The sequence below is a fragment of the Patella vulgata genome, chromosome 5, assembly GCF_932274485.2.
Source record: "Patella vulgata chromosome 5, xgPatVulg1.2, whole genome shotgun sequence".
Taxonomy (NCBI): domain Eukaryota; kingdom Metazoa; phylum Mollusca; class Gastropoda; family Patellidae; genus Patella; species Patella vulgata.
Genome location: NC_065883.2, coordinates 62,598,920 through 62,626,022, shown reverse-complemented (window position 1 = coordinate 62,626,022; position 27,103 = coordinate 62,598,920). Strand labels below are relative to the sequence as shown.

The 27,103-nt window shown below is 36.0% G+C and overlaps 1 protein-coding gene across 3 annotated transcripts; it reads left to right on the top strand.

Annotated features, from left to right (window-relative positions):
- Positions 1–27,103, top strand: LOC126821604 (potassium channel subfamily K member 16). 3 transcript variants are annotated; one of them, XM_050550065.2, is made up of 7 exons: positions 1–119; positions 14,973–15,082; positions 16,302–16,774; positions 20,524–20,691; positions 21,557–21,892; positions 23,147–23,310; positions 24,334–27,103. In XM_050550065.2, exons 3-7 carry the CDS (start codon positions 16,624–16,626, stop codon positions 24,508–24,510), a joined length of 996 nt encoding a protein of 331 aa, XP_050406022.1. In that variant the 5' UTR covers positions 1–119; positions 14,973–15,082; positions 16,302–16,623; the 3' UTR covers positions 24,511–27,103. The 3 variants fall into 3 exon arrangements, with proteins under 3 accessions (XP_050406022.1, XP_050406021.1, XP_050406023.1); XM_050550064.2 differs by lacking the exon at positions 1–119 and adding an exon at positions 3,366–3,734; XM_050550066.2 differs by lacking the exons at positions 1–119; positions 14,973–15,082 and adding an exon at positions 16,059–16,172.

The following is a 27,103-nucleotide window of genomic DNA, read 5'->3' as shown; positions in this document are numbered from 1 at the left end:
GGTACTTGAGCCTTAAAAGTAATCTGATAAAGGTGTGTGTGAGAAAATAGACGAACACCATTTAGGAATAATGAATGAATGAACCACTTCTAGAAGAATCGCCAAGTCCTTTATTTTCTGTAAGTATGTTAAACATATGCTTTGGAAATAAGAGTAATTAATAAGAAATATCTGGATTGGAAATTAGGTGAACGTGGTCATTTATTAAGGTTTTTTATTATATACTTCATATACGTATAGAGCGATTGAGATGTGTACTGATATGACGGTAGGATATTTGATATTACTTTTTTCCCATTTTTAAACTCCAAAATTAAGGTTAGCTTAACGTAGTAACGATAACTCTATCTGATTGAAATCAAGTGACAATGCACTACACCACAATCAATGAAACGTACAGCATATCAATCACGCGTTTCGTTTTATTATTTTGTGTGGTGAAAGTGCATTGACATCTGACATTCAGATCACATCAACGTATTGACCAATATCGAATTGTCTGTATTGGAATACGAAATTTCGTTGTGTTATACATTATGTGAATTCTAAAGCAAGCATATATACTCGTATATTAATGGAATGGGGTTGCGAACGCAATATTTCGTTTATGTTGACAGTATCAAACGTTTAATTGTATTCTATGATGTTCTAATTTTATCCAGATAGCGCTAGAGGTGTGCTGGACAGGTTTAGCAGCCGCCCTCATAAATGCAAGAAACAAAAGTAATGTGTGATATCCGATGTGATTTCCAATCGCTGCTGGGTTACTTTCATTCACTGGGACGGGGAACCAGTCAATGGTGCTGGTGATCGATTTAATGTGGCTGGTATTTCTCTGATTTCCTTTTCGACTAGGGTGTGCGACAGTCAACCTGTGCGTGGATCAGTATGAGTATTTCATGCAACGATGTGGGGTGGGGGGGGGGGGTGTCGTCCCCTGGAAATTTTAAAAAATTACCTCGTCGTAGATAAGATTTAGAGTTCTTTCCTGTGGGTTTTAGATAGAAACTGGAACCAAGGATTTCGTTGTCCAAATCTGTGGATAAACAAATGAAATTGGGGTTGTAGTCTATAAGTCAACATATTTGAATATCATGCAACCTAAAGTATCCGACAACAAAGTGCCCAGCCGTTCATAAAACAACCCCCGTCCTTCATAAAATAACGTTTGTTACCCAAAATGCATCGTCCACCACCAAAACAACCACCCCCTCCATAAACCAGCAACGCCCTTCATCACAACACAGCACTGTACTCTAGAATCACTGTCGCAAATGAACTTTCGCCCCTCGCAACAGCCACCATCATCGCATCTTCGGTATCCCCGTTCTACTCCACTATACTTTGGTTTGATCCATGGAGTATGCACGTATTCAAATCATCTGTCCTTGATGGTAGATTGGTTCTAAGAAACAATCAAACAGTTTACAAACCAGTCTTAGCCAGGGCCGGCGGAAGCAATTCTTGATTGGGGGGGGGGGGGGCTTCCATCCTAGGTCCTTATAGGCAAGGGTCCAGGGGCCGCAATAAACTGGAGAAAAGAGTACTTGCGGCCCGGCGTTTTAGCCCCATTGTTTACGTTCACAACAATATGGCGGCTTGTTCGTTCGATTATGAGAAAGTTTGCAAGAAATTTAATATAAAAGAAGTGACCTGCACACAAAAAAAGATGCCCTAAAACATCTTTTCGATGTGAAAGATGTTTTTATATCAGTCCTTATGTATTTAACGATTTTTTCGATTGGTCGATAAAAATAGTACAAACATCAAAGGCAGATAATTTGAATACGTGTCCCATCCACGGATGAACCCAGGGTTTAGTGGAGTGGAACGGTATGAGACCACTGGGGATATCGAGGATGTCATCCTCTATAACATACCCCTGTTTCATAAAACAACCCATATCCCCCACATGGGCGTAGCGTGTTACTTCCGGTCCGGTGAAGTTTCTAATTGCCAAGTGATATCGCTTCAGGTTTAATTTGTAATTAATAACACTGTAAAATGACCAATTTAATTACCTCGGAAGCTACACAATGATCGAATAGAGTCTCGTTGGCAATAAAAACGACGGGAAGTGTTATAACTAGTCAGTATTGTCAGATAATAGCATACGAAATGTCGTCAACGAGTCAAAACAAGGTGGTGGCTGATACACGTTATTACTGTAGTATATGGACACAGATCACGAAACAAGGGCCAAAGCTATTTTTAGTCTTCCTCTCCCTTTTCCTTTTTCCCCCTTTTGCATGGCGATTTTTGTTGACTTTTTGGTGTAGAATCGAGGAAAAGGGTTTGAAAATACATTTTCTGCCAGGTTTTGGTGAATATTCATAATTTTGATGCGGAAGGATACAAGAGTTGAGAGGTTGGTTAGGTTGAAATGTAGGGCCTGAAATTGCATGTTTATTTGTCTCTACTTCCAGCTTGTGTATCTCAAGTTTTTCATGAAGAACCGCATACGTGCTTTTGGGCAAGTGGTTGCCACATGTTGCTCCATCTGTGGTAGAAAGCGTTCTACCCAACGAAAATTTGGGAAAAAGTTAGAGCCGGTCTAAGATACGAGAATTAACATTGGAGTCAATGGGGAAATCTTTAGTGATCTGTGTCCATATAGTCCAGCAATAGTAAGAAGTTTTATTTTAATCCCTTCAAGTGCCTGTGGCATTATGAAGCGGCAATATTTAAAGCTAAATATGGCACCGTTAAGACTTAAGACGTTTTATGGAACTAGATAACATCAAGCGATGATTTCAAATTATGAAAAGTTTGTAACACATCTTGACAAACCGCATGAAAAGCACGAATTTATGCCTTGTGAAGGCGATTAACACATACTATAAATGTTATACTTGTATAGTGAGAAGTCTATTCATGAAGCACAATTAAGCAATTTTCACTTATTTATTTGCGTAGTCATTGGAGGAGTGGTCATTCACCATATTGAATACATCACGTAAAGAAGTACCCATTGGACATTATAAGTAAAATATATCTATATAGTATACTTTTACTAGGCACTCCTATAATTGTCGAAGGACGGATTAAAATTTCACGTTTTGAAATTTAACTAATGATTCGTTCACTTACGTATTCTATAGTATATAAGCTATTGTATGTATTTAGACGAACGCCCAGACTTCACACTTGTAAACAAACTACTGCTGTGACTTGATATTAAATGCTATTTAATGAATGATCTATTGATTATTATAATAACAATAACGAGTCGTTCTTAATAATTTACACCACGAGGTTATCAGTACATTAAATAGTTTCTCTCTCTGTTATAAACTTAAGCAGATCTACAGATCAAGTGTTTCTGTGTATAGAAACTCGGGAACCTCAGGACACGGAATTGTAATCATACACAAAGCGTACATACACCCTTGGGATTATTTCTGTCACCATTTCTAAACTTGCCAACTTAGAATGGCTAATAGTAGAAACTATTTAATAGTGTATTGAAAATTATGTATTGTATTGACCATTTTCAAGATGCCGTTATTCCCAAGGAGACAGCAAGTGTGAATAGTTAACAACTTCTGTGCGATCTTGATATTTCAATAGCAATCTGTTCGATTTATATTTTCGTGAGATCTTGATATCATCGACTTAATCGGAAATGACTAAGGAATTGTACAGCGAGGAAGTTATAAATAATAGTTTCCGTCTTGTACAGATAACACGTAAATGTTTATTGCGTTTACAATGCAGGGATAACCATTCTGGCAGTAAGTATATTTTAATCACGTTAAACTCTTAATGTTGAAAGGATTCAACCGCACAACATATTGGAATAGAAATCGACAGTCGGGAAATACAGGACCTGCCTTATATTATGTTCTTTTGATTAATAATGCTTTGACATAATGTTACCTTTAAATGTTTTGACATGAGGTTAGTTTTGGTTAAATGATTTTAAATAATGTTATAATTAAATACTTTCACATTTTAAAATTTGACATAATGTTATAATAAAACGTTTTGAAACAATGTTATAATTAAACGTTTTGAAACAATGTTATAATTAAACGTTTTGAAACAATGTTATAATTTAAATGTATTAATGTTATGATTAAATGTATCGATGTTATGGCTCTAACACCAAAAGTAATCATCCGATCTGTATGAAATTTATTTGCAGCATTTAAATTTGTGAAACGGAGGCCTATTGAATTTCAACAATTTCCGTCAATTATTTCTAGAGTTATGACCCTTTTTTTACTATGTGAACCATGTCAACGTTCGAATGACAAAAGTTATCATCCGATATGTATGAAATTTATATGCATCATTTAAATTTGTGAAACGGAGGCCTATTGAATTTCAACAATTTCCGTCAATTATTTCTAGAGTTATGGCCCTGGTTTTACTTTGTGAACCTTGTGAACGTTTGAATGACAAAAGTTATCATCCGGTCTGTCTGAAATTTATATGTATCATTTAAATTTGTGAAACGGAGGCCTATTCAATTTCAACAATTTCCGTCAATTTTTTCTAGAGTTATGGCCCTTGTTTTACTTTGTGAACATTGTGAGCGTTCGAATGACAAAAGTTATCATCCGATCTGTATGAAATTTATATGCATCATTTAAATTCGTGAAACGGAGGACTATTGAATTTCAGCAATTTCCGTCAATTATTTCTAGAGTTCTGGTCCTTGTTTTACTTTGTGAACCTTGTGAACGTTCGAAGGACAAAAGTTATCACCCGATCTGTATGAACTTTATATGCATTATTTAAATTAGTAAAACGAAAAAGCCTGTCAAATTTCAAAATTTTCTGTAAATTACTTCCAGAATTAAGGACCCTGTTTCAGTTTGTAGAACCTTGTGAAACCTCAAACGACAAAAATTATAATCTGATCTGTATAAAATTGTATGTAAATGGCCCCAGTTACCTACAAAAGAATAAATATGCGAGAACCCTTGTCGACCTCCGGACGATTTAGCTGCCATGAGCGTATGTTTCGTTGCCTGACAACCTATCTTGACATACTGTTATAATTAAATATTTTGACATATTGTTATAATTAAATATTTTTACTTTATGATATAATTAAAAGTTTCGGTATAATGTTATAATTAAATATTCTTACATAATGTTATAATTAAAAATATTGTCATTATGTTTTAATTAAACGTTTTGACATTATAAATGCTTAAATGTTTACACTTTGCATAATTCTGGGTATGCTTACTATTTCTCTATCAAAATCTGAAATTGATTGATGATCCCTTACACACACAATATCCACAAAAAATATAAGTATATGTATTTAAATAGGGGAATTTCGTATAATTTGTCGTTCAGTATATGAAAGAAAGTTTAACGTCAAAAGCTCCAACAATGCACGTTAAAGGAAGGAAACTGAAATCATATAAATATAAATATTAGTTATCATACTGTAGCAGGAATTGTTTTAATATTATACCTGTTATCAGTGACAATGAGATAGAAATTTAATTAGTTATGTGTTATTATTGCAGCGTTTAATCGCCTTCCATTTCAATCCATAACGTTATGTGATATTGGCAGTCGTAAAGCCTCCTCATTAAACTAGAATTAATTTGGAATCGGACGAGTCTCTTATTTCTTAATGCATTCTAGATGCTTTATGGTGTTGCGTTTCTAATTTAGAGCGTAGTCACGATATTGATGATTCATCAAATTCTCGTTAGATAGAAATCGGCCGGAGCAAAAGCTGATAAGGTACAGGGAGTGTGCACATCATTTAAAACATATAGTCAACAAAAACATGATCCCACGTACACATTACCGTGATTTTTATCTGTACTGTTACCGTGATTTTACGTGTGGATTGGTTTCAACTATTCCGTTATTTCAATGATAGAAAAATATTATTAACTCATTGCTCGTGATATCTCTGTAATTAAAAAGACAGCATGACGAAATACTAATAAATATTAATTAATTTTGTTTACGTAAACGTCAGTCAAAGCATGTAGAATGAATAACATAGAGTTTGAAAGACCAAATGCAATCAAAAGTACATTTATTGAAATTTACATTTTAGTTCAAATCGATAAATTTTTAGTTAAGTTTACTTTGGTTTCTATTGATTTTACATGCCGACCTATACACAATATATAATAATTCCGCCATTATTTTTTTTCGGCTATGCCAATCCCGTTTTTAAAGAGTGCTGTTTCAAACAAAACTTTTCGAAGATTGAAACAAAAATTGTAGGGTAGTTAATATCATGGAAATCTATAACTTTAGACCATTATCTATTTTGGTAGCAGTACCTTTGTGCGTGGCCTTATTTGTCGTTTATCATGGAAGGCGGTCCCTTTAAATAATCTTAAGATCTCAAATGTTCAGAGTTTGTCATTTGAGATACAAAATAAAGAATGACCAGACTGTAACTAGAGATATAATTAGAACGGTCTCTGGTCGGACCTATCCTCTGACCGTTCCTATTCAATCCCTATTACCCTCATCTCTGTTCTAACTAAGGCTATTTTGGAATCTTTGCCTTCCATTTTTCACCGTGATTCTTCTTTGGTGGCCATAAGGGTCATTTCTTGCCACATATTACACAAAGTTTTAATAATTCAAAACTATTTTCCAGTAAAATTTTGCGATTAAAAACATAACCAAAATGCGTTTGAACTGACCCGCCATTACGATGCTCAGACCTCTTGCTTTTTTTAATCGCAAAATTCTACTTGAAAATAGTGTTGAATTATTATAAATTTGTGTCGGATGTGTCGGGAAATGATTCCTTTAAAAAAATAAAAATAAATTGATGGTAAATATTCCAAAACAGCCTTAGAACAGAGTGGGGTAGTGCGGTATTTTCATATTGCAGCTTAATAGGGATGAATAGTAACGACCAGAGGACAACTTCTGATCAGAGACCGCTCTTAAAGGAACTACTAGAGATGGTCCTTTAAATTGGATTCATATTGTTATATGGGATTTGGGTAGAGTCCTCTTATTAATAGCTTACTTCAGATTCGGGTGGAAGATTCGCAACTTATAAAACTCCCAAACGTTGAGTTCTTTGAAATAGCACATTTATTTTTGTGCTATCGCGTATGGAGATTGTTGAATAAAATACGTAATATCAATATGATGATAAAATGATCCCGACAATTATATTCTATTTAGCATGTGTTTATATTTTATGACTATATTATACTAACATTAATTATAATACACCATCCAATTTATAATAAGTTATAAGATTAAGCTGCATACTATACAACGCCTACCCGGGATGATTTCTCAAAGACTAGAGGTTGGGTTGTTTGTTTATATCTGCTTGATATTACCAGAACACTAGTCTCTATAATCTAGAAAAGTATGAAGACTAGGAGGTTCTGGATGACCGAGACTACCAGAACGCGAACACGGAGGCAATATAGACCTTAAAAATACTTTCCCATAACAGTATTTATCGGGGAGTTATTTCCAATAAAAGTATGTCATTTTCGGTATGGAAAGTAGCGACACCCAATCTTACTAGAAAAATACTGGATTCCTTGAAAAACACCCATGGAGCGCACACAGGACAAAAATGAGTGGGTGTCACTGAATGGCAGCCTGACGACTAAGGGCTGTCTTCTTGAGTAACGTCAAAGGTTGCACGCGTATTTCCGTATTTTTCTTTTTCAATTTAACTTTCCAATTTCAATTTTATGGCCTGAAAGGGGGTGTGCATGTCAAATGCAGGTGCAAGGTAAGGGTGATATTTTCGCTAAAATTGAGGTGTATATTTGCGCCACGATGAACATCACCAGGACTCTGACCTGATTTTGAGAAGGCGTTTTTGGTCAGGAAGTGGTCCCCAAACTCATCTTATTGATGTTCTTCTTCGGGCTACGCTCTTCGAAAAAAAAAAGCCTAATACTCAACCATTTCAAGTACGACAGACATGAAATTTGGCACACTTGTTTCTTGGACAATTGCGCATCATTTGACGGACTTTGATTTCTAGATGGTTTTGATGAAGTCACGCCAGGTTTCTGGTCCATACAATACGCTTATTTTTGTTTTAAAACCTGGCTTATCTTTGCTGTCTAAACGAATCTATTTCAAAATGCGCCTACAGTTAAGTTTTCTACCTTGCAAAATGACATGTGCCCATGCGTACTTAAGTGTAACCTCTAACCGACGAGATAATCCTCTATCGCCTTGATTGTTTTTTGCGTTCACCCACACAATGCGTTGTTCATACAAAGCTATATAAAGTAAACTCCATTAAAGGCTTAAAGGCTAACATTATCTATAATATTTGACATTCATAAAAAAAACCCAAAAAACAAAACAAAACAAAACAAAATAAAAACAAAAAAACGAATGAATAATGTGGTCTTGATTTGTTATCTTACAGTGGAAATATGAGCTCCAGGCATCCAATATTTAAGATACAGTGAATACTTTAAAATCAATTCCCGATGTCGGGTTCTCTATGATCTCGAGCGCCATTTGCCATGGGAGACTTGATGAACAAATCACAAAATATCCCGCACTTTAAAAAAAGGCTGATCTACAAACAATAAAAGAGATAAACGTTTAGACTAGGCTAACCAGATGCAAACGACTGCCATTTAAATTGAACTGCTCATGAAATAATAAGGGGTTGAAGGTCGCACTTTTCTGGGATAAGGACATGCACCATGAAGTGTGCTATTAGGAGAAGGATATTCTTCATCGAATTCCAGCTTGGTGATCAGATGATCTATTGGTGGGCTGTAGTTAAAAAAATCTGTCATCAATTGTTATTGGAGTGTTTGGTTTCGATCCCACGCATATCCCTAATCCCATTTTTTTTTTTGCCACCCCCACCCTCCACCCTCCACCGCCTATAACTCCCACGTCCGCCCCACCCACCCATACACATACACACACATTGCCAAATAAAAACAACCTTATTAAAGATACATTATGGGAGATAAGATAAAGAGATTGCAGTTCTCGCTATAATAATTAGATAACATTTCAGGCCTAAAGAAAGACTTGTAATGCATAATGCATGTTTAAGTTGATAACATTAAATGATGAACAGATTGTTTACATGAGTTGTTTTTTATTGTTTTATATTGATTTTTTGTTTTAACAGAACAAAGGGTGGATTTTTTGGATGACATGTTTTTTAATTTTTAATTTGAGAGTATTGTCTGTGACGTTATCTAATATCAAACAACGACAAATCAGAGGCGTAAAGTTCTTGAATTAAACATACATAATATACAGAATAAAAGATGTAATAAACAGAATCAAACGCAATAAAAATGCAGAATATAGGGAATGAATTTTCCTCCAATTTTAAAGCTGAAATGGCAAATTTAGAAATTTCCCACGTTTAGATGCTTGTCATTGGGGCATGTGTCGTGGTTTATATCCCAGGCAAGGAGACTAACCTTGTCACTTTTCTCCGCGTCCTACGGTAACTTGAGACTAAAAATGTACTATACTGTATGTTAGTCCCAAAGCAAGTCAATCTGCATCACGGTGGGCTCGCTAGTCTGGAGGTCGCGGGTTGATTCTCTCCCGGTATTGGCCGAGAAAGTTAATCGAGATTCTCCAGCATGGTTTCCTCTTGTCAGTGGTGCAGGACGGAGGGTCTGACAAGAACAGCTCTCTAGACATTCGGATGGGACAAAAACCGAGGTCCCGTGTACACATTGGCATGTACGGTACGTAAAAGGTCCCTTGGCAGCTGAAATTCGATATAAGACTGGGCCGTAGCGCCACTGTCCGTCTTCATTAGCCCAGTCGGAGCAGAACAGTAGGACGTCAAACCCCATTTCATTTCATTTCTGTGTTGAATGGACTTTAAACCCCGATTATCCCCGTTTAATTTTAAACCACTTGATAGATTTCACACAAACGGATAACATTCAAGTTTGTTTAAATGAAGCAGCTCTTTCCGCCACGGGCGTTAAAGTCCATTTATACTAAGCGTGATCGCGATCGCAACCACAACCTCGACGAACGCGGCGACCGCATTTGTTTGCTTAACTTTAAATGAAGTCGTTCATACTAACGGCGAACGGGAACACGGCCGAACTTTTGCTCGCGTGGAAAACCGCACAGATTGCACAGATCGCGCGAACGATTTTCAGCTTAATACATGGTGACATATCTGTAGCAGGTGGCTCTAGACGTCTTCGTCATGTCGCAAGTGACAAGACAAAAGAGGGAATTTCTGTGCATATCGTCGATCGTCGCTTTTAATACGACCGGTTTTTCGTTCGGAAAATCGCAGAGGTCGCGGTTTGCGTCCGCGTTCATACTAAAAAATCGCTGAAAAGGATGGAGAATCCCACATAAATAAATGAGGATTTCTCTTTACCAGCATGGAGCCTGGCACTGCCTTTTTATAATAACACCATGTCTAAAATCTGCCATTTGCCAGCAGAATTTACAATAACAATGTGAATACTTCAAGCGAGAAAAAACGCTACGGAAAACTCACATAAGGATTAGACCGACTTATATAGCCGGCGAAAACGCGCGTGGAAACGCGTACATGGAAAGCGAACTCTAAGTTTCACGTTGTAGAGGAAAATTTAAACACTTCTACATTCCATGGACCTTGAAATTTGTAGAAAATGGTTGTTTTTGTAGTTTCTACATAATAAATGATGTGTCGATGATAGAGAAAGATTATATAGAACTCAACCCCAAGGGACACGCGTCGTTTACGAGATGTATTATGTGCATGGATGACAATGCAATGATGCAAAAAGGCAAAATTTGCGACTAGTATGAAAGTAAACTTTTATTCCAAAACCGGTTTCTACATGGCGTTAAACATTGATTTTGGGTGTTCAAACTCCTAGAAGGTTTAATCTTATTCCAGCCATTTAAATCGTTTTAGAATAAGATATAAAAATAGCTAAAATCGGTTGTATTCCTCGAAATGTATCGATTATCTTAATTGTAATCGATCAGTGATTGTACTCGGAGCTCGATACGCTTATAAAGTCTAACGGTGTCACTATCAATCATATACTTAAAAAGAATTATCATTTAAAGATGCATTATGTAACTAAATCTGCCTGTATGCTTCTCTCCAGATGTAAATGTTATATAAACATTTAAACATTTATTAACAAGACAAACCCATAATCAACTCTTTTGGTCATCGGATGGCTCAGATTAGAACACCGCGACCATTTAAGTACTGTTGCTACGATAATAAACAATATACGCTACATTTTGTCAAAAACCCAAAAGACGCCTAACTCCGCACAGAATAAAGTAGTAATTTGACTGATATATTCATTTTATTTTTCATTACCTATATTTGAACTATTATAACAAGAACGACCAGCTCTTTATCTAAACCTTACATAATGCATCTCTAATGAATAACGACGGATATACACGCTTCGATTTGGATGTAAATCATTGAGATATAATTGGTCGTACAAAAGCCAATGTGTGTTATTTCAATAAACAATGGAGCATGGTTAGCATTTTACATGTATGAAGCGAATTTTTTTTTATTGATGTTGGCTAACAAAAAATAAGTTTTAATTTCTGAATTTGGTGAAACCTTACTGCAGGAGGTCTCGGTTTCGCTCCCGGTGTTGGCCGAGAAAGTGCCGGTGCAGAATGGAGGGTCGGACACGGGCAACTGTCTAGTCGTTCCGATTGGACAAAAAACCGAGGTCCCGTGTACTCATTGGCCTGCACGTACAACCCCCACCCCCCAAAATCCTTGACAGTTGGAATTCGATTTAAGAGTAGGCCATAGCGACACTGTCCAGGATAAATTTCTCTCATCGCACACTGCATGGTGCATGCACGCACGTCTTCATTAGCAAAGTCGGTGCAAAATATTGGTATTCTTATGACTGTGTGATAATATATATACCGGTATACTGGTATTCTGTGGTATTATGTAGAAAATATTATATATTATTCTATAATATTTATTATTGATATATATAAGTAACCAGAATCGAACCCGTTACCTCCTGGTTAGTGAGCCAGCGCTACACTAACCAAGCCATTCTAGTTACTGTGTTATGTAAACTGGGTATATACTGGTATTCTGTTGTATTATGTAGAATAGTATTGCGGTATATTATTTATTAATGATATGAATTAGTAAGTCAAATAATTAAACACAGAATTGGGTTAGAAATATATCCCCAGGGTATCAAGATAAACAAGCAAAGGTTTAACATTTACTTTTTACAAATAGTATAAATAAAAAGAACAAAACAACTCCATACTGAAAGCATCCCGTTAGTGTGCTAGACAATACTAATATTTTCAACAGTTCTACTAATCATTACTTTAGTTACTGATCGTGTTTATTTTGGGACATTTATCGGTTTGATGTACTGGTGTCAATTGTTGCTTTATGACTAATAGACATCCGGTTTCAGATAGATTATATTGGAGAAAGGTGCGATAGGTATTGACTGGATAGAAATCGATGTTATACTTTGCTACCTTTCTCTGGGGGGATCACGTGGCTAAGTGGGTAAGACGCTGGCTCGCTAGCCTGGAGGTCGGGTGTTCGATCCCTGCATTGGCCGAGAAAGTTCATTCAGATTAAAGTTCATCCAGATTTTCTGGCGTGGTTCCCCCTTGTCAGTGATGCAGGACAGAGGGCCTGACAAGGACAGCTGTCTAGTCCTTCGGATGATACGAAAAACCGAGGTCTCGTGTATACATTGGAATGCACGTAAAAGATCCCTTCGCAGTTGGAATTCGATATAAGAGTAGGCGATAGTGCCGCTGCCCGGGCAAAATTTCCCTCATAGCACACTGTATGGCGTATGCCCGTCTTCATTAGCCCAGCACAGGAGCAGAACAGTAGGAAGTTAAACCCCATTTCATTTCATTTCTGCTACCTTTCTCAGGTTTTTTTGTGTCCGCAAGAACATCAATCTTGAACACAAATATCGAAACCAGGAGGCTTTTACCATGATCCATTCACGGAAAAGTAAATAAAAAAAAGGTATATTCAGTTTAACGTCTTAATTTTCTCCACAAACCGGGGTAAGGAAGACAGCCACACGCCATGCAATTATGGAAAGTTTGCCCTGGCAACGACCTGGGAATAAACAGAAAGAAACAAACATAAAACAACCCTTTAGGCTTTATATTGTTAATAGACAATAAAACTAGAAAATGTATCATCTTTCAATTACAATAATTGTAATAGGTAATATCAACGAGGAGGACCGTGCGCTTTGATGTTTTGAATGTGTTTACTAATTAATAAGACAATATTATCTACATTAACGTCTACGGACTTGTATATGAAGTCCATCCTACCCATCATAAATGCCGGTGAACTTTAAGATACTTTTGTAAGCAACTCCAGACGTAAATCACTGGATTTCATTAAGATTTTTGTTTGGGTTATGCATAGAATCTCTCCGCACCGGTATATTCGTCATAGAAGAGAAATCTGGGAACGGTTGATGTTTTGCATTTTTCACACCAGTGGCTACTCAACGCATCCTCATTTAACATACCTGGTTACAATTAGGCACACACATACTGGGCTCTCTTAGTCTTATTTAGTATGCCAATACTTCCTGAAGGTCTAAAATAGATTAAATGATTGCAGTTGAAGTATTGACCGGTCATGTGCCCTAAAAGTGCTATATCATTACTATATTATCGTTTGGTTTCAGTGAGTGTTTAGTTTGTATGGATACATGTTTTAGTTTGCGGGTAAGTTTGATATAGTACACGAGAATGCTATTTATTTCTTTTTTAAAATATAGCGCACGTATTATAGTATAGTTTCAATGTATCTTTGTGCTAAATGATGTATTTTTGTATTTTCTACTTGTAACATGAAGGATATTATAATACTTTTTTTTGACGTTAGACTTACATAAAATGTATGTATTACAAGCGGTGGTATATTATGTATCATTTTATGTTAACAATATGTTACATATTATTCGTATCACAGATGCATTCAGCATAAACACGATAAGGTTATATACTTTTGTATACCGGTATTGTAAACATAACATTACCTGTATTACAATAGTGTGAAACGTCACATAAAATATCGTAAACATACGGTAAATGTAAGTGTAATCATAAAGTTACATAATGTTTGTGTAATCATAAAGTTACAAGTTGTTTGTCCCATCGTATTGTAAACATAACATTAACGTATGCTTGTATTGATCAATTTAAACACAGCGTTGCTGAATTTTCATATCGCTGTACTGTAAATATAAGTTCATTACTTTATGAATGTACCGCATATAACGTTACATGATGTTTATATCATAGTATTACAAACATATGTTGACATGATGTTTATATCATAGTATTACAGACATACGTTTACATGATGTTTATATCATAGTATTACAAACATAAGTTGCCACGATGTTTATATCATAGTATTACAAACATATTATGTTTGCCATGATGTTTGTATAATATGAAAACATATTAAAGTTTACATGATGTTTATATCGTACTATTATTAACATAACGTTACACAATGTTTATATCGTAGTACAATAAACATGGTGTTTATATCGTAGTATTATTAACATAACGTTACACGATGTTTATATCATAGTATAATAAACGTGGCGTTTATATCGTGGTAATAAATACATAACGTGTTAAACGATGTCTATATCATAGTACTATAAACATAATGATGAAGTTAAGTTTTTCTTAAGTTATAAATGACAGAATCTCATAATTGATAACTTAACGTTACATTACACAACATTTTAAACATTATGTTTCCCCATTCTTGAAGTACAGCACTGTAATTGGTAAACACAAATTATATTGTGCATGCTCGGATTTACATAACGCCACGCCCACACGCCCGTATCCTTGATCTATATAATGTTGTATACTGATATAACACAAGTGGATACAAAATGTTACGTGTTTGTATTTGTTTACTGCATTCGCTTGGTTGAATTATACATTAATACATACATTTATATTCAAATTAGTCCCTTTCTTCTTTCCAGTGTTATTAGAAATGTCAAGACAGACCACACCTGAGCTAACTGGTCACATATGGAACTGAATAACATTAGTTCTATACCCTTGATGGTTGATATAATAACGAAGTGTGAAGGTAATTATATGTATGAATATATTTCAATAGTTAGGACATTTGATTGTATATTCGGACATCTTGGAAGAGGAAGTGTTACGATTTAGAATTGGATAATCCTCGCGTGATGAGAATCAATTCATGGCAAATCACTAAACATTCTACAAGAGTCGATAATAGTTTGTTGAAATGTTTATTTTCTTTACTAGTTGTAGGTTTGTTTGAAAAAAAAATTAGATACCAACCATCTATTGACGGAAAACGCTTATTAAAGATACATTATGGGAGATTAGATAACGGTTGGCAGTTCTCACTATAATAGTTAAAAACTAAATAATGTAAAGGCAATTTGCTGAAGATTTCAGTCAAATTGATCCACTATGAACCGAGAAATAAGCGATCGAAAGTTCCGCATAGCCTCGGTCATCATTACTAAAGTCGGTACGACAAAAATCATAGTCTCGATTATCCATTTAATCGTTAATTCGAGAAGGAAAGGTATGCAGCAAATCGGATCATAATCCAACAATTATCGCAGGATAGCGCTGACATTGAGAGTTGATTATATTTGGATACGTTAATTAATGTCTAATTAATAGTTTATATAACATTTCAGGCCTAAAGAAAGACCTGCAATATGCAGATTTAGCTCTTGCATAATGCATGTTTAAATAAGCTACAGTTTTATCATTCTTACAGTTCGGTTATCATGTCGATTTACGTATGCAGATAGAGATATAAACTTTATAGTTACTCGAATATTGTATAGAGTGCATGACATACCATACTTTCTATCAACAGGCAAACAAAACCATGGTTATTACGGATTAGGTATAATTGTGTATGAATTACTTAGTACAGTTCTTTCCTGCATAAATGTTCATAAAATAAAAACCTATTAGCTTACATTTAAGGACACGTGTGGCGCAATCATTTAATAATACAATAATAATTATTGGTTTCCATAAAATTGTGTCAATTATATACATATAAAAATTGAATATGCACAATGTTAGTTAGTTAGGGAAGTATTTTAAAGAAAGGTGGCAATCAGAACAGATGAAGATGAACTGAACAGCAAATTGAACAATCTGTTACAAAATTCGGACGGGTATGCCATTATTGCCAATGTAATCCGCCCATTTCTCTTACGCTTGAAGTGATAAGTATGTTATAAACTTTTACAACAAATGTCAGTATAGCATTTAATAAGTTTAATTGTTCTCCTTATTTATTTTAGCTTGACTAATTTCTGTTGAAGCTGAATATACATCTGAAATAGCAATTAGCAATATGTTTCCCAATTTTATACTCGAATGCACCGATAAATAACTGTAATGTGGTAAGCTTTAAAAACACCCTGAAGTTATTTGCATGTGTAAGTTCACAGCTGGGAGTTTGATGTTTACAGATAAATCATATGGACGATATTTAAAAAGAATAATGTTTTTCCATGTCGCAACTGTTGGGCGCGTTTCTGTGCTTGACTGGATATAGATCCTGTTTCAGAACGCGGATGTGTTGTGATAATTTTGTGATAGTGTAACCAAATTGTGATCAATATGGATGGAATGGACGGTAGAAAATTATTATTATTAATTATTGTTCTGGTGATTTATCTAAGTTTGGGGTCGGTGATGTTTAGAATGTTAGAGGGTGAAGCTGAAACAGAAAGACAAAGATCCCTAGACTCCTTCCTTAAAACATTTTTGTGTGAGTATAAATATTGATTTTTGTTTTATCATTTCAAAACTAGAATTGGCTTGGTGAGAATGGAGCTTGCTCTCTAACCAGGAAGTTCAGGCGCGTGGCTAGAGGAGGAGGCTGGTGGCGCAGGGCATATTCATTCTCTATACATTCATAGAAATAACGTTGAAGTATTGTCGCCGTTTTTGGCTCCCTCAACTGTAATCCTATACATGTATGAACCTAAATGAGCATAAATATTGTCTCAAAGTTTCTGATTTTATCAAATTCGCGGGTAATCCCCGCCTCCTCCCACCTCCGACCTAACGCCAAACGTGACGATGTCTCCACCTTGGACTGCTGCTCCTTAAATTTCTGGACAAGTCCCAGAAGTTCTGGGTTCGATCCCGGTGTTGTCAGAGAAAGTTCCTGGGGATTTTCCAGCCTGATTTACCATTGTCTGTGATGCAGAAAATGAAGTAAATGTATGTTTAGCCATTGTAATAAACTAAGATTTCATGGAGTATTTGATATAAATACATCGTGATACTGATAGTCCCTGTGATAGACCAAAGCTTCAGACAATTCTTTAACTGTTAATCCTCTCAGAAATGACGATAGCCCAAAATGAAACTTGAAGGATTATACTATGCAAATCCATAATTTAAACATGGTGATAAAATTTATAAATGAAATGAAATGGGGTATAACGTCGTCCTTTTCTGTACCGACTGGGCTAATTGAAGACGAGTGTACGCCATAAAGTGTGCTATGAGGGAAATTCTGTCGATACTGACGCTAGGGCCTACGATTATCGAATTCCAGCCATATGAATGACAAGGGGCGGGGGACCACGGTTGAAAATTCTGTGGAACTATCTCGGACGACACCGGGATCAACCCCAGAACCTCCTATTACGAAGGGATTGTATGATGAAAACGAAAGTTTAGAAGGATACGACACCTATTATTAGAGATTAGGGAGCTGTGGTGACTAAGTAAGTAGGACAATGACTCGCCAAGCTTGAGGTTCCGGGGTTGATCTCGGTGTTGGCCGAGAAGGTTCCGTAGGATTTTCCGGTGTGGTTTCTCCATGTCAGTGGTGCAGGATGGAGGGCCTGGCAAGGAACGGCGTCTTGTCTTTTTTTATTGTGTGAAAAAACATTGGCAGTTGGAATTCGAAATAAGAGCAGATTGTTTTGCCGCTGTTACAAATTTACCTCATAGCATAAGCCCGTCTTCATTAGCGCGGACAGAGCAGAAAAGTAGAAGGTTAAATACCATTTCATTTCATTTAGTAGAGTTTACTATTTATTCAGGGGATCACGTGGCTAAGTGGGTAAGACGCTGACTCGCTAGCCTGGACGTCGGGTGTTCGATCCCTGCATTGGCCGAGAAAGTTCATCCAGATTTTCCGGCGTGGTTCTCCCTTGTCAGTGATGCAGGACGGAGGGGCTGACAAGGAAAGCTGTCTAGTCGTTCGGATGGAACGAAAAACCGAGGTCCCGTGTACACATTGGCGTGCACGTAAAAGATTCTTTGGCAGTTGGAATTCGATATAAGAGTAGGCCGTAGTGCCGCTGTCCGGGCAAAATTTCCCTCATTAGCGCAGTTCGGAGCAAAACAGTAGGACGTTAAACCCCATTTCATTTCATTTCATTTCTATTTAATCAAATCGATTTATATTATGTTGCACCAACTAATTCAGTTTCTGTAATTAAACCAGAGTAACAGGTGGTTCACACACTGATAATATAATATACCAACTGTATATTACTAACTGAAGTATGAATTTCTATTTACACTATAATACAACTTCAGATCTCAGATACAATGTGTGATCTGTTCTCTGTGATGTTTATGGGGTATAATTGATTTATCATTAGCATGTTTTGTAAAGAATGTAATAAAAATGGTTCATGCATTTTATTCAAATATATATATTTCCTGTAGTAGTCTGGGTCAGATTCCGCCGATTTTCAAATCATGCCTTTAAAAGAACTTTTATAAATTCTCAATCCATTTATTTCTTTAACGATATATGCTCATTTGAGCATAAATCGGTTCTCTATACTTATTGTTATCTGCAAGTATGGTATTTCTAATGAACAGTATTGGTTCAAATCGTATAAGTCAGCAATAAATAAAATAAGTTATTAGTTACACACTGTCAACCACTGCGGATCAAGCTCGCCTCTGTGACAGCTCCAGTGGTAATCATAGGTAGTTATTGCTATAATTAAACCAACATTTCGTTACCAAGATTAGTCTCCTAGCTGAATGTATTATGGAAGGGCATCGCTGCCAATATTAAATTCTCTGCTACAATGTCTTTTCCATTAATTATATGTAAAGTAATACCGGTAGTGATAAAGTCAAAATACCTCTTAGGCAAGAGTTAAATGTAAAACGTCAAATGTTAAGTGTTAAATGACAAATGTTTTGAGGGAAAATGCTTTTTTTGACGAGTCTACATTTTACATTTCTCTCATTACATTTTACATTGTCGCAGAGCATTTAATATTGACAGCGATAACCTTCCATAATGTATTGCTCCACATTATAATTTAGTTTTCTCCGTTAAGTATAAAACCATTCAGAATGTTATTATTATTTTTTTTTATCTTAACAGTATAAGCATTGGGCGGCTTGTCTTTTAAAAGATTGTTCGAGAAACCTCGTTTATTTCTTAATATAAAACACTCAATCACACGTTCGTGTTTTCCGTTAAACCATATTTACCAATTTCTAATGAGATTTTTCCTGCCAAATATACTAGACATATTTTATAATATAATGAGTGCTGTTCCATTTATACAGGCATTAGACAAATAATTATTATACATGATAAATAGTTTTAGCGACGTAATCGTTTATTAATTTTTTACCGATATATTGTAATTAACCATAAATTAACTGCTGGCTGAATTCAGTTTATTCTAATGACTGGATTTCACGCAGTTGTTTTTTTTCTCGAGTTCTTACAACGGGCTTTTTTTATCCCTCAGTTTTATTCGACTTGATCATTTCCTCCACGAAATTATTTAAAGATACCTTTAACGTTATCGGTATTAATCAACATATTTCTATATTTTCCGAGAGTATGTATAAATTGTCGTCACCATATACTGCAGTTGCATCGCCAATCGAGCCGTTGTCAATTTATGCAGGAAATGTTTGAAATCGAAAATGCTACTGAAAAGTCATGGCATCTTCATTGCTCCTTATCGTCGGCCCGTCTTATGAACATGATTGACTTCTCCACTATACTGAATGAGAGTTTTGATGCATAGATCTTGAAGATTTATATGACGATTTGTTATGTCACAGTTATTATCTAACTTCTCTCTAATATGACACTGAGGCCCATTGCGGGTAAGAGAATGGAAATGATATTAAGAGCAAATACTTTTAAGTGGTGTTTGCTAAAACTTAGAAACAAGTCCATATTTAAGGGCTCTATCAGTCTCCAGATGGTGACCTGGCGGGCGACAGTGGTTCTATTAGGCGTTTATTGAGGACTCTGACTAGCTTTCAGAAGGTGACACCATTTATTTACTTGACGGGCATTAATGCCCATAACATTCCGTCCAATGTTATGACGTCACCTTCCGGTCAATCCATAACGTCTTTTCTTAACACGCAAACTGTACAGCGATACTGGACCTGAGGACTATGAAATCAGTTCTGGTACAGGAAACTATATTGGGTCCTTTTTGTTATTTTATAAACCGTCTAGGTGAACCTCTAATTTTGTATATTTTCTTTTATTTTCAGCAAATCATTCATGTGTATCAGTCGAGGCACTTCGTGGTGTATTGTCTAAAGCTACTGAAGACAGTGTTCTTGTAGAATTTGCTCTTCAAAACACCACTCATAATCAAATTGATAGATGGCAGTTCAGTGGTGCTTTTGCTTTTGCCGTCTCTGTTGTAACCACAATAGGTGAGATTTAACTAGATACTAGAATCTGTCCACTACTTACGTTACCTGTGCTGAACAGGGAGTGGGGTCCGGTAATGTATAGATGTTAGCAAATTTGATTAGTTGTAGGTTGGACTGTCTTCATCAAATGCAGTCTCCAAAAGATGTCGTATAATTTAGATGGCAGTTCTGATTAGGCATGGTCATTCAAATGTCCTTACTAATCTGTACGACTATTAACCCCAACCTGAAACAAATTATGCAAACTCTTTTTTATCGAATCTAGACCAAAATCTCAACAAAAACTGATATACAAAACAGTAGAGGTTGGCACGGTGTTGTATGGGTATAGCCTGAACGGGAGTAGCATACCTCAAAAATCGGAAGGGGTAGTGCAACACCACCGACCTTTATGTTACTCTTGGGTTCATGCTGCACTTATAACTTATACCCCGAATTTCCATCCCAGGACAACCCCTAGTATGGTTATCTGGCGTCAAATGGATATCTAGTCATTAATTATATGGATGTTGTTATCAGAATATATCTCATTTATTTAAAATACCGATAAATATTTCGTTTCGTTTTTTACATTTTCGATGGCCTGTACTACATGAAGATCTGGCCGGATGTAGTGAAAGGTCGCGTCAGAGGTCACACGAGCGATTTTTGGCCCTATGACGTCAGACATTTGATTAATCAATCAGCGTTGGTGTTTCTAGTGGCTTACCCACAGTTCCGTGCACCTCACGCCAAAAACATTGGCGAATACCTCACATCACCCAGAACGCAGGTTATATAACAACGCTTCCGGATCCTAGTGTAGTAAAAAACGAAACGAAATCGGATCTGTGTTTTAATCAGATTGTTAAACATTCCATTGCAGGTTATGGAAATATGGCTCCATATACATTAGCCGGGAAAGCTGCAACAGTGGCCTATGCACTAATTGGCATACCAGTTACTTTAATTCTGCTTAATGCTCTGGGAGAAAAACTTGCTGCACTTTTTGCCAAAATAAATAAACTGAAATTGTGTTCAAAATCGAAACCGGGTATAAATAAAACAGTGAACATGGTGTTAATTGTGTTATTTGGTGTGTGTTTAATGTTCGTAGCACCAGGGTTTATATTTACGCTTGTAGAAGAATGGAATTTTCTGGAGACTCTCTACTTTTGTTTTATTACACTGAGTACCATAGGATTCGGTGATTACATCATTGGTAAGCGATATTAAGCTCATAAATAGGTATAGTCAGGTCAATATATGGAAAATACCCCCTCAACCACCAAACAATTGCTACAAAGGGTTTCTCAACTGATTTTGGTAGGATTAAGTGTACTTTATAACATACTAAAAGTATACCAAAGAAGGACCCCCGGAAAAGTGTTTTTTCAAGATGGCGTCAAAGATGGCTACCGAAACGTCTTAAAATGATCATAACTAAGTAACTACCAACTCAAATTTGATGTTGGTGTCTTTTCTTAGGTTTTTTGGGGAAAAGAACACATTAAGATCATTAAAAATGATGTAGGCCTATTATGTAAAAAAAATGGCCGCTAACACCTCCAAATGACCGCATGTCCATAACTATTGACTCAAATTTGATGATCTTGATAAGTCTATCCCCATTTCGACGATTTTAATCGAAAACACTATGTATACTTTTAGAGTGTGTATTCGGCTTTCATTTTCCTAGGTAAAGAAATTGAAAATGTTTAATTAGTCTTTAGGGATATTTAATGGATTAGAATCGCATAATTAATCATTACACTTTCAGTATGGTGCACGTTAAGGTCATAGATCAATTCTTAACGTATATAGTTTTCTGTGTGCAGATTCCGATACCTACATATGGATATTCTTTTATGATCATGTCCGCCATCGACGGTAGGGTTATTTTTCGGGGCAACGATGTTTCCGTCTATATATACGCTACTTTAATTTACAACTGTAATGGGTTCTTTTACATGCACTCTTGTGAATATATGGATGAACCATTTGTTTTCTTACAACCCGAACGGGTTCGCCCCACGGGCGTTGCCCCTGACAAGTGGGAATCAGGACAACTCTTGTATGACAGTTCCAGTTTCAGAGAGCACTGTACTCCGGCTTTTAGAGCAGCTAACATTGTACGATAATTTCAGATACAGTAAAGCATTTCATCACTTTGTCACGAAAACACAGGCTAACAAGTGAGCTCATGGAATATGGCCATCGTACCACAGTATCAGTTTCTCGTATTACGAAATGTCAATATTAATGTACAATTTGAAAATTCGAAGACCTAGATTTTTACTAGACGTGCCCCGATTCCAAATTGACAAGTAGCTAACTCTTACAGGCTAGCAATAGAGCAAAATCTTATCTGTTATCTTCAACGAGAATCTTTAAGTACATCACAAGTTCTGTAACATATATATCGAACATAAATAAAATCATCATCACCATTTATCTATGTTATATATTATTTCAGCCACACACAGGAACAGCGCTGGTAAAGACGCCTACACTATTATAGGTTATGTATGGGTTCTGTTCGGACTCGCCTATCTTTCATTGGTCATCAAATACATCACTGATGTTCTTATGAAAAAGGCCAACAAGGTTGTCAATCAGAGGCATTTCAAACGGGTGGAGGTAAACACAAAGAATTCTATTTATCCTGCTGTGGCGTCAGAGGACCACACCCTTCCCCCACCGACCTACTTAGAATATTTAAATTTTATAATACTTTTCATTCGATGCTAACCATAACCAAGCCCCATGAGCTAATTTTCCCCATTTCTGATGGATGCTTATGTTATTAGTGTAACACTATCTTAGTGATAACAGAGGAGATCAGTTTATTAAATATAGGATTTATTTACAACGGAAACAGAATATAACATTACTACATCAATACTACAGAAACTAGACAAAACTGGAACTAAACTACATCCAACACATACAACTATATTAAATCCACCATTCGGCCCTTCTGCCAAGGCAGCGGCCGAACTCGTCCAAGCCTCTCTTTTCCGCCCGTCTGTGGTCCCCTTTAGTCGACTGCCTAACTGTCAGTAAACTCCTCAATATATACACCTCGTGGGTTTTCTCCGGGTCCTCCGGTTTCCTCCCACTGCTAAAGACCCCTACGCACTAGCGAATTATTGAAATAAAATTAAAAACCATATGTTGGTCCCGAAATGACCTAATTTGTGTCGAGTGGACATTAAACCCCATTTCTCTCTCTCCTCAATATATACCCTCGGACGATAGATAAGACACATGGTCATACATGCAATGGTCTCTTTTATTTCGTCACGACATGCTTACTGGCCAGTGCACAGATCATATGTAGCTTGTAAAGTACATATTGAATTAATTACATGTTTAATTACAACACAGACAATCGCGACTTAAGAACAGTGCATACAGAGTTAAAAGGTCAATATTATATATATTATCAAGAAGCATGGCTGGAGGTCAATAAGTTCAATTTGATAAAAGTTATAGATCACTTTGTTACATTATTAGGTTTAGGTACATCCACTTGATGCTCTATATGTTTAAGATCGAATGACACGATTCTGTTATGCAGCAAAGAAATAAACTCATTGACAGTTTTGGTAGTTCGCCTAGTTGAATAGCACCTCCCTAATACACTTTTTAATATTTCAGGGTGAACTGACACAGCTGCAGAGTCTGGTGGAAAATGGTATAAAAGATAAATTAATCAAAAGTGGCTTAACACAAAAAAGAGGTTCACATGACAAAGTTGTAACAATCAGTGCTTCTAAACTCCCTGATATTGCTGTCGGTAATACTGCTTATGGTGTGGAGTGTACACACTTATAACTAATCATATACTTAAAATCCCAAAACTTACCAGTAAACATGGCTGTGATATGAATTTGTGTTATTTGATCACTACAGACTCTGTGTGTGGATCCGTTTCAACTCATTTACAAAACAGCCTCCTTTGATTGGATTATAGTTTGATGTCCAGTGTTTGTTGACCAGTACTCGAGTATAATAGGGACCTTTCGCATCGGTACGAAAACGAACACCAAAACGAACATATGTTCCTTTACGTTTTCGTGTTCGTATCGTCTAACACGCGGTTTCGCAATCCGACGTACGATATTCGTACCGATGCGAAAGGTCCCTAATAGTTCGTAGTATTCAGAACCTATTGAGGTAAATCAGCAGGAGAGGGAATCTTTTCAGCTAGTGTGCGCTGTGTAAACGTAGTTCTCTTTCAAAGGAGTACAAAGGTTGTGTGTATTTTTAATACCGTTTGGTTTATGTAATGCGACTTTAATATAATGTACTTAATATAACCGGCGTTGTCAATAGTTTCTTAAACTTCGCCAAAAATGAACCAAACTGTTTTACTTAAATTACTGGTATACTGGACAAGACAAAATCTATTCAATTGTGTGAATATGTTGTGATATCGCGATGTAAAACATAATTTGCCAAAGGATTAACACGATTCTCATCACGGGGCTATAAAACAATGTTTTATGTTTTAGAGGTCGAGATTAACTTTAAGATACAAATAACTACTCAACATGATTGTGTGAAACAGCTGATTAATTAGAAACCGGCAGGAAAAGTAATTGCTATGTTCTTCTCTTACTACGCTATTAAAGACAAATTATTTCATTGTTTCTTCTAAAGAGAGATAGAAGAAACCTCCCGTTTTAACGGTTGTTGTATATTGGATAGACGTATCTATCAAAAAATGTTATTTTCTTACAGTATGATCATTTGTGGGATATATCATACCATAAATTCTACTGAACAGCACACATATCGGGTTAGACCAGTGATTCTCAACCAGTGTGCCGCCATATTCCTGAAGCAATGGCCCGAGAAATCCCTCTCTGGGATTAGCTCTAATCAAACGAAACACTGCGAGAAGTATGGTTTGCCTCGAGATCTTCCTAAGTGTGCCGCAAAATTTTGAACGCCGCACTAAGAAAATGTGCAAAAATTGATCCCAATTGAGTATTCACTGGTGTCTACTGATAAGTTCATATAGCTGTGTTTTTCTATATTTAATTTAGGTCATTCTATGGCTATGACTAGTCACTGTCTACGGTTGTATTCCGTCTGACTTACCATGTTTTTATTTTGCAAAATTTAGATATTTTTCATATATATTTAGCCAGGTGTGCCGCTATTTTTTCATGTGTTCCAAGGTGTGCCGCATGGCAAAAAAGGGTTGAGAAACACTGGGTTAAACGATTGATCGGGGGAAGAGAAAATAATTATGAAGCAAATTTTATATAAAGTTCCATCGACCCCCTTTGTTTAGGGAAAAATCCCCAATTTTCTATTAAGATTATATCGAAATTTTTACCAGTGTCGTATGTAGAGTTTGGATCAACTGTTAAACAGACGGGGATATGTTATATGATTGTGTCATATGTCTTGTATCCTTCTGCGGCTGCGGCCTCGTTAGTGAACCGAAAGTGCACAAACACAAACAGGTCACACCCTTCCCGCCGCTGTCTTAGGGACGCTACGTCATTTTGACACCACTATTGGACTTTCCAGGAGTCGAGATAGAATATGATTGACACTTTAAGCAATAGTCAAATATGTGTTGACGGCTTCAATATATTGTTTAGAGTGTATTAATATCATATGCCAAAAGGAAAATATATATGCCATTACATTGAGTGCTAGCAAAAACTGAAATCAATTTGAGAAAAAATTGAGTTAAGCCGTTTGTCATAAGGGTTGATGCCATGCCATTTTGAATTGCATATTTTACCTTGAGTGCTAGCAAATACTGGATGCAATTTGTCTTAAGGGTTAAATAGATACTATATTTTCATTTTTAGGGTATTAAACCTGTCCGAATTGTAAATAGTTTTGTTATATATATTTTTTATGTATGTATTTATAAAACGGTTTTAAGAAGATGCATTTTAATGTTGTGCATTTATTCATTTTAATATGAACTTCGCGGTTTGAATGACGACTAGTTTTAGTTTCGTTTTATGATTTGAAAAAGACTACAACAACTTAGCGTTCGAAGATCTCCTTATAACCTTTGACAATGCATCCAAATTTACTGTTATTTAATGCGGTCAAAGAACTACAGACTGGAATGACCCAGACTAATATTAATGGTCTATTTTTTTTTACATACCATAGCCGCCACGCAAGTTTCATACAAACATAAAGATGATCGGGATGTGGGTTTTTGTCTACATTATTCATATACTGATTAGTATAGTATTCCTCGGGATAAATTAAGTGTCTAAAACAGAACCATGGTTATTGTGATATTAATTTCCTTGGGGGCTACAATTAATTTAGATGAAAATTTTAATCCAATGGCGTCTCATTTAGATTTCTCTTTATAATATCAAATTCGTTACCAATTTTTATATATAATGTTTTTTTATAGTAAATAAATTTTAAAAGATTG

What these genes read in the sequence shown, in the direction of transcription:
- LOC126821604 (XM_050550065.2), top strand. Translation starts at nt 16,624, where the DNA reads ATGGATGGAATGGACGGTAGAAAATTATTATTATTAATTATTGTTCTG. An exon ending in CTCTGTTGTAACCACAATAG is followed by an intron (nt 20,692 to 21,556) that starts GTGAGATTTAAC and finishes ATTCCATTGCAG; the next exon opens with GTTATGGAAATATGGCTCCA. An exon ending in ATTCGGTGATTACATCATTG is followed by an intron (nt 21,893 to 23,146) that starts GTAAGCGATATT and finishes ATATTATTTCAG; the next exon opens with CCACACACAGGAACAGCGCT.